This window comes from Hipposideros armiger, unplaced genomic scaffold, assembly GCF_001890085.2.
Source record: "Hipposideros armiger isolate ML-2016 unplaced genomic scaffold, ASM189008v1 scaffold_1082, whole genome shotgun sequence".
Classification (NCBI taxonomy): Eukaryota; Metazoa; Chordata; class Mammalia; order Chiroptera; family Hipposideridae; genus Hipposideros; species Hipposideros armiger.
The window spans coordinates 14,438-27,135 of record NW_017732432.1 but is presented as its reverse complement, the minus strand read 5'-3'; the positions used below and the strand labels follow the sequence as shown (position 1 = coordinate 27,135).

Genomic DNA, 12,698 nt, shown 5'->3' with positions numbered 1-12,698 from the left:
ATGAACTTAGAGGGTATTATTATGCTGAATGAAGTAAGTCAGACAGAGAAAGACTAATACCATATGATTTAACTTATATATGGAATTTAAAAAAAAACAAAATAAATGAACAAACAAAACAGAAACAAACTCACAGATAGAACATTTTGATGGTTTCCAGATGGGAGGGGGATGGGGAGGGTCAAAAAGGGGAAGGGATTAAGAAGTACAAATAGGTAGTTACGAAATAGTCATGGGGATGTAAAGTAAAGCATAGGGAATATAGTCAATAAGAGTAATAACTATGTATGGTGTCAGATCAGTACCAGATTTATCAGGATTATCACTTTGTAAATTATATAAAGGTGAATCACTATAATTTCATCTAACAGCAATATAATATTGTATGTCAACTGTAATTGAAAAAAATATTTTTTAAAAAAGAACAATAGAATTGAGTATTTAAAAAAAGAAAAATATTGACTGAATCATATCAGAAGCTATCCTTGTTACCAACCTTTCTCAACTGGAGTTTTGTGAGAGATTTAAGCTCAAATGTTCATGCATCTACAGTGATACTAGCTATGTATCCTTGGAAGAACTGAAAACACAGTCTCTCAGATAATTTTCTGTAGAGCTTAATTTTGTCATGGAACCCTGGTTGGAGCAAAACTATTTGTCATACCTATCTAAGTGTTTTCACCAAATCTTTAAGTAGGAGGGCCTGGTAATTAATATTATAATTCCATTGAATATGATTTGAGGTTACTTTTGCTAAAGTTACCTAATGAGAACTATACCTAATTTTCTACCCATTGTGTGGATTCAGTTATTCTTTCATTATATCCAGCTTCTCATACTGTATGTATTGCTATAACTATCAATTTTACTTTCTAAATTTCAGTCCAATTTATCAAATCCTCTATTTCTACTAACCTGTCTGAACTACCTCTAAATTTCATCTTAGTTAAAACCATATCCATCTAACTGGTCTCCCCTCATACACTCTTATACTCCTGAACCAGCTCATACTTGGCAGCAGTCAGTATTATTTTCAAAATTATTTCATGACACACACACACACCCAAAAACACCTTCAGTGACTTTCCGTTGCTAATCAAGATCCTTAACCTGGTCTACAAGATCCCAGGTTGTCTGGCTCCAAGCCACCCCAGCCTCAGCTTGCACCATTTGCTCCCTCATTCTCTGTGATTTGGGCATAATGCCACTGCCTCTTTTGATCAGAATAATAATGTACATGATTTAAAAAAAAAAAAATCAAACAATTCTGAAAAGCATATAAATGTAAAAACAACATTCCTCCCCATCCAAAAAGTAATTTATTTTAACTCAGCTACTATCTATGGTACGAATGGTCATATTTATAAATAATATGCGTATATGGCTACTTTTTAATTTATTCATTTTAAATATTATTTACTTATTTCCTTTTATGGTAGATGAGTATTTTGACTATTCCTCTACTATTCCCTCATCTGCTCCCATACTTCAAATACTGTTAATTGCTATTTTTTGTTAAACTATCAAACGAGGTTTATTATAATTATGTAAATGAAATCCACTGTAAAGCCAAAATTAATTAATAATTAAATGCAGTCATAAACATCTGATGGAGAAAATATAATTTTTATAGCTCTTTAGTATTAACAGTTGTTGAACAATTAAATCAAATTAAATACCAAGAAAACTGTACCTAAGTACCTTACTTGTTCTTAAACAACTCTCAAGATATGCATATAAAAAGAATGAATTTGAAGGATTTGTAACTTCAAAGATGCAATTATTTCATGTTTTACAAGCACACAACTGCAGATTTATACTAAAGAATTTAAATGTAGGGCTAAATACTACAATTGTTATAACGAAATAAAGTTTTATAAGAATGATTGCTTTGAACTGACTTCTATCCATTTTACCTGAATTTCATCCAGATATTGAACAAGTTCATAGTTTTTTTTAGACAATTGTGATCGGTAGTCACTGTCTTCTCCTCTTCTTGATAAAAGTGTTTCTTTTTGAGAATCTATTTGTTTCTGATAGTCAATAATATCTTGACGAAGCTGTTCATTCTGAAGGTAGAGCAACACAATATTCTATTAAGAAACTATCCAGAAAAATAAAATTTCATCATCTAAATAGTGATTTCAAAACATATCTTTATAATCCTAAGGTTTCACCGCCCTTAAAGCCTCACCTTTTTCTTTAGACGTTTGTTCTCCACAAAAGGACAGGAAAAAGTGTCATAAGAAATGAGAAAGGCAATATACAATTAAAAATAATTAGAAATTAAAGAAAACAGAGAAATTCCAAGAGAATGAGATATTATTTTAGATAACCAAAGAAAACAAGAATATTAATTACCAACAAAAATAAAGAACATCATGATTATGTTAAAAAGATAAAAACTCATATCAGGATAAACAATGTACAAACATTATTTGGCTCAGAAGAACCAAATAATAATTAGAACTGACAAGATTTCACAAGAAACAAAAATTTTAAAAGAAAGCTGGATAAAAAGAAGAGAAATAAGATAGAAAAACAGTCATATATTCTATTAGCAAACGTGTAAAGAATAGCTTATAAAACAGAAAGCAAGATTTATCCACATAGGCCTAAGAGATGAATGTAGTATTTAATGGCCTCACCTCTTGATTTATTTTCTATTTCCCTGAGACAAAGTCATATCATAAAATCAGTCAGTTTGAAAATATCACTTACTTACACAATTCCAATTCTGGTTACTGTATAAATTTATGAAAACTTTTTTTATAAGTATCTTTGTTGAATCACCACAATTACTAAAATTTTTTACCAACCTCTCTTCTTAATTTGCTGTTTTCATTTTCTGCTTCCTCATTTCGAAGAGCCAACTAAAATAGCAAAAAAATAAATAAGACAAAATTCAGCAGTAATTCAATATCATGTCAGGTTTTCAGCTTAGCAATTTAAACTTTAAATCCTCTCCGATAGAGAATGTTTCATTACTAAGGACTTCATGTCAACCCAAGACATAAAGAAGACAAAATTTTTGAAAACTAAGAATTAGGAAGAATAACAGGTTGAGTTTAACAGATTATAAAAACAAAAAAATTCTAACCAAAGGATATGGAAAACAAAAACATCTCCTCCCCCTGCCCAAATCTTAATAATGAGTAGTTTTCCATCCTAGATCTATCATTTTGCAGTTGTTCTATGTCAGGGCTAGAATATTCTTTGTTCTTAGTAAGCATTAAATTACTTAGTAATATAAGGCAGTACAATGTAGTGGTTAAAAAGAAGCGATCTGAACTCAGACTGTCCTAGGTTTATATCCCTTGTGCATCAATTTCTAGCAAAGAGTGAACAAGTCATTTAATATCTCTTAAATTCAGTTTTCTCATCTCATATGTTGACATAAGAATTAAGTGTGATGTATATAAAGTCCTTAGCACAATGTTCGGTGCATGGAACAACAAAAATGTTTGAAGTGTTCTCTTCTCCACATATACATGCTTTCATTTGTGACTCCTTTCTTTTTAGTTTCCCTAAACAGGCAAATATTATAACCATCATCATAGACTTTTTTCACCTATTGTCTGAACCCCATCACTCTTATGACCTTTCACTTTTCTGCTTTCCCTCTTATTTCAAGACAACAGAATCCCAATGATGTGCAACTATCATATACTTAAAAGTCTATAATAAATAGTCAAATGCACTATGTGATCCTTGATGGAAACTTGGATATTGGGTGGGGAGACATTACTGAGGACATTACTGAACCAACAGAGAAAACATGATTATGGACTAGATATTAGATAACACTATCGAATTAATATTATATTTCCTGAATATGCTAATCATATAGCAGTTACGTTGGAGAATACCTCTCTTTTCAGGGAAGACATGCTGAAATATTTAAGTATGAAGTATCACGATATCTGCAATATTTAAATATAAATCATGAGATTTGCAATCAACTCTCAAATGGCTCAGCAAAAAGAGAGAGAGAGAAAGAGACAGAGAGAGAGAGGGGTAGGTCTGTGGGTACAAAGATACTGACAGAATAATAAAGCAAATATGACAGAATGTTAACAATTGGTGAACGTATATGAACAGTATATGGGTGTTGTTTTTCTTATAACCTTTATGATGATATAAAAGTTTTCAAAATTAAAGTTTAAAGACAGTTTATAATAAAATGCAATGTGCTATACGAATCTTAAAAGCTTACCTGTTGTTGTTAATATTATTTTTTATATGGCAGTTAAACAGTTGTTTTGAATTGAAAAATTTTAACAATAGAGATGTCCAGAACTTAACACTAAAGCATTTAACACTACTGATGCTCTTTTTTCCCTTGGTTTTTGTTATTTTTCCTTTCTTTAGCTGTTCCTTTAAGCACCTCTTCCTATTGCATTAGACATTTCTATATCTCAGAGATCTGCCATTCCTATGGCTTCAATATCTAGGCAGATAACCCCCAAATCCTTATCTACCCAATGTCTCTTGTGAATTCCATATCCACAGATACCCTTTTTTGAATATGCACACAAAACCCCAAACTTCACATGTACAAAACTGAAATAATGATTACAAACCTTCTAAAGTCCTCTTGTGTCCCTTCTAAATGAATGGCAGTATCCACCTACCCAGTGGCCCAAGCCAGAAAATCAGGTGGACCCCTCATCCATCCCTCTTCACCAAATCATTCATTGTGTCCATGTGTATCTACATCTCTCAAATGTGTCTAAGTTTCACATCCCCCTCAGTCATTACTCTAATCAGTCCATCATCACACTTGTCTGAAATGTCTCATTTGTGTTAGTCCCCTTCAATCCTCTCTCTACAGAGTAAACTTTAAAAGTATAGAACTAATCATGATGTCTCTGTGTTCAAAATTTTTCTTTTCTAATAAGGACCAAATTCCTCAGGCACTAGCTTTTGCTCTTCTCTCCAGAGAATCGTGAATGTTAAAACTGGAAGGCAGGAGGGCCCAGTGGTTAAGAGCACAGACTCTTGAGTAAGTTTGGATTCAAATCACGGCCTTACCACTCATTAGTTGTATAACCATGGGCAATTATCCTTATCCTTTCTGTGTCTCAGTTTCTTCACTGGTAGCCTGGAGAAAATGTCACCTATCTCATATAATAAGTATCAAAGGAGGAATAATGAATTAATGCATATAAAATATCTGGCACATAGAAAGGACTATGCTAGCTATTTTGATCTATATTCCAGCCAAAGTGAATAGCTGTAGTTCCCTAAACACACCATACTATTTCTTACTTCTAAGTCTTAGCAAATGTACCCTCTACTCAGAATGCCCTTCCCTTAACCAGCATGTGCATCCCATTTCCGTTGGCAGGCTCAGACCTACTTCAAGTCTCAGTGTACAGATCCCTTCCTGAACCTTATCTGATTTAAGTTCCTTCCCCCAAGTACCCTAGAACATTCAGGAATACTTATGTATCCCCAGAGTATTGTATTATTGCTGTTACATTTATTATTGACAGTGAATATCACTGAGAAGCTGAGTATAGTTGCCCACTGTTATCCCTAGTATCTGGCACAGTATCTGACATGATGTAAATACTCAGTAAAACTGAATGACTGGTTAAGGGCAAAAGAGAAATTGCCAAAGCAACTCATACTCACATTCCACCTCAAGGAGCCTAGCAGCTGCAAAGGTACATATGCCATACACTCATATTTTCTGTGTGTATGCCTATGAATAAAGATATTAGTCTAAAATATTAATGAACAGGTAGTTGTGATTAACTAAGGAGTGTGGTATGAATAATAAGTTGACTAACATATGTTCTAGATAGGAGAAAAATAGCACAGAAAACCAGATATCCTCCTAAGCAATTATTTTACTGTATATCACAGGTTGGATCCTTTATGGTTATTAAGAAATCCATAGGTCTGTAATGTTTTACTGAGTCAACTAAATAGACAATGGTCTAAGATCTTAAGCCTAACCTGTAGGTGGCATCACTCCATACTTTTTCCACTGCAAAAACTGTGTAGATAACATAACTATTATGACTCTTCCAAATTATATAATAAAATAGACATATCAAAATGGAGATGCTTTTCCTTACAAATCAATTTATCATGGATTCTCTTTAAATAGCAACAGTACCTAATAATCACCATTGTTTACTTAAAATTTATAACCATCTATTTCCAAGAGAACAATGAACGAAACAAGATTATCAGGATATAATACAATATTGATCTTCAGGACTCAAAGGTAGGAAAAGCCTCTGGGTATTAGGGATGTGACAGTTATGGGCAATAGGGATGGGTTAGTTACAGGCATTAGGGATGGGTTAGTTATGGGCATTAGGGGTGGGTTAGTTATGGGCATTAGGGATGGGTTAGTTACGGGCATTAGGGATGGGTTAGTTTAGTTATGGGCATTAGGAATGAGACAGTTACAGGCAATAGGGATGGAACAGTTATCACAGTTAAGTAGCAAATTCTGTACTAAGTTTACTGACAGCTGAGGCAAAAGAAAAGATGTGATTTTTTGACAAGAAGTACAAACTTATTCATAAAAACTAATTTTTTTCTCAAGCAAAATTTAAGTGAACATTGCACAAATTATTTTGTAAATAACAAGGACTAATATAACAGGTAATAGCAAACTATGTTTGTATAAAAAGATAAAATGTCATGATTTCAAATATGCATTGATTTACAAAATGCTGACATCACACAACTTTTTAAGAACCTATATATCATGTAAAGTGAGGTACACCTGAAAACAACAAATCTGATTAAAAGATTAATTTCTAAGTCTAATATTAACATAAATCAATACAAAAAAATCTTTTCCCCAAAATAAACTATGGCAAATAAGAAAATCCATTTTCTGAATGCCTATTAATTTCTTCATATCAATTTTCCAGACCAAATCATCAACTTTAAACAATTCTAATGTCTTGGGACAAATGTACCTCCAAATATAGAGCATTGATCTGCAAGTCATATTCACTAGAAGTACCCGATCCATTATATTTTCAAGATGTGATGACAGCACAAACTGAGATATCAAACCTTAGAGATAAGTATACATCAATTTTCACATACGAGTCATAAAAATTGATGTTGTTACCAATAATTATGAAAAGCATAACCAGGAATTTTTTTAGGTAAATTGAACAATTAAGATTCATTTAAAAATGTGCCTTACTTGTTCATTAACTTTCTTCTCTTTCTCCAACTCCTTTTCCATGTCCTCCAATTCTTTATCTTTTTGTTCCAATTGCTTCTCAAGTTGGCGAATTTCATCACGTAAAAACCGAGTATCACGACCACCTGCAGACTGCTGTGCCATCTTAAAGTAATAAAACCAAAGTATAAATTAATCCCATTACATTTGGCGATTCAAATGAATCAACAATAAACAAATAGTTATCTTGACTTTACATTAGTATTATAACTAGCATCAGATATTTAAAATCACATTAGCTAAAGGAACATTTTTTAAAATTTAGCTTATTTAAGCTTTAGTTTGCAGGCTGGCAGCCCCTTAAACTTTTCCTGAGCCACTCAGGGCTATGAAGTATTGGCCATCAATCACTCAGGATCTGAGATAAGATACCAGACTAACCTGCAAAGTCATGGAACATAGGTGATGAACTATCTAGCTTCCCCCTGAGCATCAGAGCTCTGAAACAAGGCTACAAACCACCAGAGGCTCCATTCCGGTCATTGACCCCTGATGCTCTTAGCCTGCCCTTTCCCTCATACCACAAACTATTTAGACCAGTGTTGTCTAACAGGACTTTCTAGGATAATGGAAATGTTCTCTGCATGCCCAGTACAGTAGCCACTATCTTTATGTGGCTACTAAGCACTTAAAATGCAGCTAGAGCAACTAAAGAACTGAATGTTTAATGAATTTAAATGTAAATAGCCACAAGTGGCTACTGTTAAGATAGACAGCCCAGACTTAGCTTATCTTTAAAATCCTGAAGCCAACGAAATCCATTTCCTGTTATTTTGGGACATGGTCCAAAACATCAAATCCTTTGGTCATCTAATCTGTCTCACATTCATCGCTTCACCAGTTTTGTTACCCCTCTACCTAACCAGATTTTTCTCATTCTTTCCCTCATTCCAAAAGCTTTCCATTGTGCTCTAGAAAATCCTTTCAAGATAAATTAATGTTTTACATCCTCAACCTTTTACTGAATCATCCTTTCCAACTCCTAGCGTTAGCTGCAATTGGGTCCTTTAATATACTAATTTTTTTGAACTTGTTCAATTGGGAGGTGCTCATTTACATCCCATATACTTCAGGGTCAGGAGAGGGTGTTGATTTACCCCGACTTGCAACTTCCAACTATGATTCCTCCACCATCCTGTAAAAACTCCAGCTGCTTTGAATCTCACATGATCTCCGGCTATCCAATCTCTACCTATTCATGATATTACAGCAGCAAACTACCAATGTTCTAGTCACTTGCTCACAAAATTCATTGAGGAATTTTTGGCATATGGCTCACAGTCTTTCGTCAAAAGCCCCTCTAAGCAATTTCCCTGTGTACACAACTTTCATTCTTGGTTGTACTTATTTTTTTACTTGCTTCCTGAATTCGGTATGGCCTCCTACTTCCAGGCCCACACCTGGACCTTGTCTGAGCAGGAACATTCCCGACATTACTCCCAGGATACCTGCCCTTTGACCTTCAGGACACGCCAATCCCTGGATTCCTCTTCTCCCTAACCTCTCCCAGCCACCCCAATCTTGATTTCCTGGATTATTCAGCTAAGATTTCATACTCATCACTTCAACCACTTTATGACCAATGTCTCCAACTGCCCTGACCTATAGCAGCTCTCTGGCCAAACACTAACACACAATGGACCAGACTTCATAATTCACTTAATAAGTATTTATTGAGATGGTTGGTATGTCCCTAGAAGCTATTGGGTTGTTAGAAAAGTCATGACGCATTTTTGCAATGAAAATCATAGAAAAAATACATCATGACTTTTCCGACAACCCAATAGATATACAACAGGGAATAAAAATAAATTACCCACGGGCCGGCAGAGTGGCGCGATGGTAGGGAGCTGGCTTGAGACGCCAGAGGGCCCCGGTTCGGATCCCAAATATGAGGGCCAGTGACACTGCCCTCCACAGCTAAGATGCTGAACAACAGCTCAATCTGGAGTTGAGCTGCCGTGAGTCACCGGCAAAGGTGTAGGCTGCAGCCCCTGTGGCAGTGGGTTGACATGGGCTACCGTGTGTAGCCAGCAGCCAGCGTGAGCGGCCAGCAGCCTCAGTGAGCAGCCGTCCAGAAGCCGGCGACTAATCTGCCTCACCCAGGAAGAGCGCAATGATGGTGCCAACTTGGGCCAGTGAAGCAACATCCTCCACAACTAGACTGAAGAACAAAAGAACAGCAACTTGTCTGTTCCCCTTCCCCCAATTCCCCCCCCAAAAAAAAAATCTTTAAAAATAAATAAATAAATAAATAAATAAATTACCCACATTCACAGGGTTAACACATAAAAGAATCAAGATTTGAACTCAAATTGTCTGACTCCAGGTCCAGTAATCGCCAGCTCACTCTCCACTATATCTCAAGCTTTCTCTGACTTCCTGAAAATTTGACCACACATCTCCTACTCCTAATTTTAGCAGATGACTTTCTCTTCATCTTCTCAACTTCCAGGCACTAAACCTACTGGGTTGTCGGAAAAGTCATGACACATTTTTGCAACGAAAAACGTAGAAAAATATGTCATGACTTTTCTGACAACCCAATACAAACAAAGGCTTCTGTACACATCCATTCTCCCTCCCTTCCTCTTACAAAGAAAGGAGGTCCTTCTTCCTTTTAAGGCTAACCCATTTGTATTACATTCCTCCCCACATTTCCTGGAATCTCAATGTATTCAGTTCCTTAACAATACTGTCATATTTTGGATCTGAGCTTTTTCAAAAGCTATTTCTACTATACCCTCTGTCACTATTCCTCAAATTCTCTCTTTTTTTTTAAAGCTGAGCCATCCTGCCACCTGTTGACAGCTCAGCGGCAGCTCAGCTCGGGCCAAGAATCGAAACAGCGACCCTGTTGCTCAGAGCTCGCACTCTTGAGCGAGCTCTTAACCAATTGAGCCACTCGGCCGGCCCCTATTCCTCAAATTCCAATGTGCCTCACTCCATCTCAGTTACTAGTAACCTTTATATATCTCTCTAGACTGTAAGCTCCATCAGGTTATTGAATGTTTTTATTTTGTTCACAATTGGATGCTCAATTCTTAATCAAATTTAAGGTACATAATAGGCATGTAAAATATATATATTGAACAAGCAAATAATTAGGAATACAGCATCAGTTTTATAATTTTTCCAGCCAACAATTATCAAAAATTATCAAAATAATAATTCAAAATGATAAAATTAACAAAAAATTACACTCTAGGGAATACAAAAGGACATACCTCCAGTTCATTTTCCAATTTCATTACTTTAGTTTTTAATTGGTTTTCTATTAAAAAAAAAGTTTCAATTGGTCAGATTTATATCAAAACAAGCTTTTAAAAAAATTTCAATAAAATAATAATATTAATTATTTTTAAAGAGCCCATCGTGATTAGAAGGTAATATAAAAGAAAAATAGCTATCTTATACCAGACCCATGAAGTAGGAGCTCTAGAAATAGCTTTCAAAATAAATTGAGCATATACATTTTATAGACTTATAGTAACGCTAATTTCTCTATTGCTTGGTGAATAAATGGAATCCACTATCTAATTTCATAATAAACTTTTTCCAAGGCATTTACCAAATTTTGCTTGTTCCTCTCCAGCTTTTTCAACTTCTTCCAAAGCTAGCTCTACTTCTTGAGCTTTCATCTAAACATTAAAAAAAAGTGATTTCAATATGCCTTTATACTAGAATGCAAGCACTGAAAATAAGGATTTTATTTGCTATCCCAATAGTGTCTCCAATGCCTATCACATGGAGACATTCGGTAAATATTTGTTAAATGAATACATGATTTTCTTTCTTAAGGTTATAATTTCTAGATTCTTAACAGCTTGAAACATCTTTGTTTCCTCTTTTTCCTCAGGTCTTATATCCAGCATTGCAGCTTTTCCCTTTGTAATGTTTTCCACTATCTTTTTTTCTATTCTTTTCCACTATCTCTTTTTTCTATTCTAATTGTCATTATGCTGGTCTGTAATTTTAAGTCTAACCTCCTTTATCATGCTGTGTCTAAACAGCTTCAATTCCCTTCAGTGTGTTCTATTAACATACCTAGTGTAGCCTTCCTAAGGCATACCATTGTGGCTCAAAAACCTTTAATGACTGACAACATAAAACATAACTTCAAGTCCTTGACAAGGCTGTCAAATTATATATGCCCACCATTTGTTTCCTGTGACCTGCTATAAACTTTCTGCACTTGTCTCCCCAATATAAAGAATATGCACATTTTCCATTATCAGTTTTTATTTATGGTAACCTTCAGCGCTAGAATTTCCTTAACATTTTACCACTGCCTTCCACTTACCTAAAACTACTCATCACTCTTTGACCTTTATGAGGTCTTCTCACACTTAAATCTCTTCCCTTTCTAACAAATCCCTATAGTAGTCATCTGCATTTTTCATTTCTACCTCATCACTGTTCACATAATTAACATAGGACCTATGTTATTTTTAAACATATCCATTCTGTTTCCCCCACACATTCTTTTAGAAACTTTAGAACAGACACTAGCAATGTTTTTACACACTAAAATTACCAATCACATTTGAAGATCTATTTTTTAGCGCTAATTTAGATATTACGAAGTACTTTCACAGAGATTAACTTCTTTAAGAACAGATTCTTAAATTTCTCTAATAGTCAAAGCTGTTATTAAAACCTAATGCATACAAACCTTCATCAGTGACTGAGTAATTCTGAAAAGGTGTATCACATTTTCTTGACTTTCACTTTTTAGCTCATTTACTTCCACCTAAGTAAACAGTGAGGAAACTATTTTAGATGATATAACCTTTAAGCAAAATACAAGAATTCTTTCAGATATACCATTTAGTGATTTCGGGAACAACTTAATCATAGTTGTATGTATATATCTATGTATTATTGATCAATTAAGCACCTTGGATAAAGAAACCAGTAAATTATCTGCCAATTCTTCTTGACGAGGCAGGTCATCTGGATCAACTTTTATTATTTCTTTCCAGTTTATATTAGTGGGCATCTTGAATTCTTTACCAATTTACCTTCTGTAACAAAACAGATGGGTATTAGCATTTTCTAGGTAAACAGCATTTGTTTTCACAGTAATTTGGTTGTTATAGATTACATTATTATAACGATGGTGTTAGCAAAGAATTATGGCTCCTTCATTGCATAACAGATAAGTCGGTAAAACAGCCTTGATCAAAATATAGTAGTTGGCACAAAGCATCAGATATTGTACCGGCTAAATAAAGTACGACAGCTCCCTTGCTAAAACTAATCTAGGTCAGAACTAAGACTCTGAGTCCCCTTCTCCAGGACCCTTACCACTAAGGCGCACGAACATCTAAAGATGCGAGGTGCTTGAAAGGCCGAAATTGACCTTTAATTCGAAAAAGCGGGAACCGAGGGTTTTAAAAAAGTGCATATATAAACGACTAAATTGAGGGCAGTCGAGCCGGAGTAACCAGGTCTGAAAAGAGAAGGCAGA

General features: G+C 34.7%; 1 protein-coding gene across 1 annotated transcript in view; it reads right to left on the bottom strand.

Moving 5' to 3' along the window:
- Positions 1 to 12,698, bottom strand: part of CEP290 (centrosomal protein 290) — a 100,947-nt gene that overhangs the window by 87,964 nt on the left and 285 nt on the right. The window contains exons 2-9 of the mRNA XM_019632126.1: positions 12,126 to 12,252; positions 11,901 to 11,978; positions 10,797 to 10,866; positions 10,453 to 10,499; positions 7,187 to 7,330; positions 2,820 to 2,873; positions 2,195 to 2,215; positions 1,917 to 2,069 (exon numbers count right to left, since the gene is read on the bottom strand). Of these exons, the coding sequence (XP_019487671.1) occupies positions 1,917 to 2,069; positions 2,195 to 2,215; positions 2,820 to 2,873; positions 7,187 to 7,330; positions 10,453 to 10,499; positions 10,797 to 10,866; positions 11,901 to 11,978; positions 12,126 to 12,227 (669 nt within the window). The 5' untranslated portion in view covers positions 12,228 to 12,252. The remainder of the gene's footprint in view (positions 1 to 1,916; positions 2,070 to 2,194; positions 2,216 to 2,819; positions 2,874 to 7,186; positions 7,331 to 10,452; positions 10,500 to 10,796; positions 10,867 to 11,900; positions 11,979 to 12,125; positions 12,253 to 12,698) is intronic.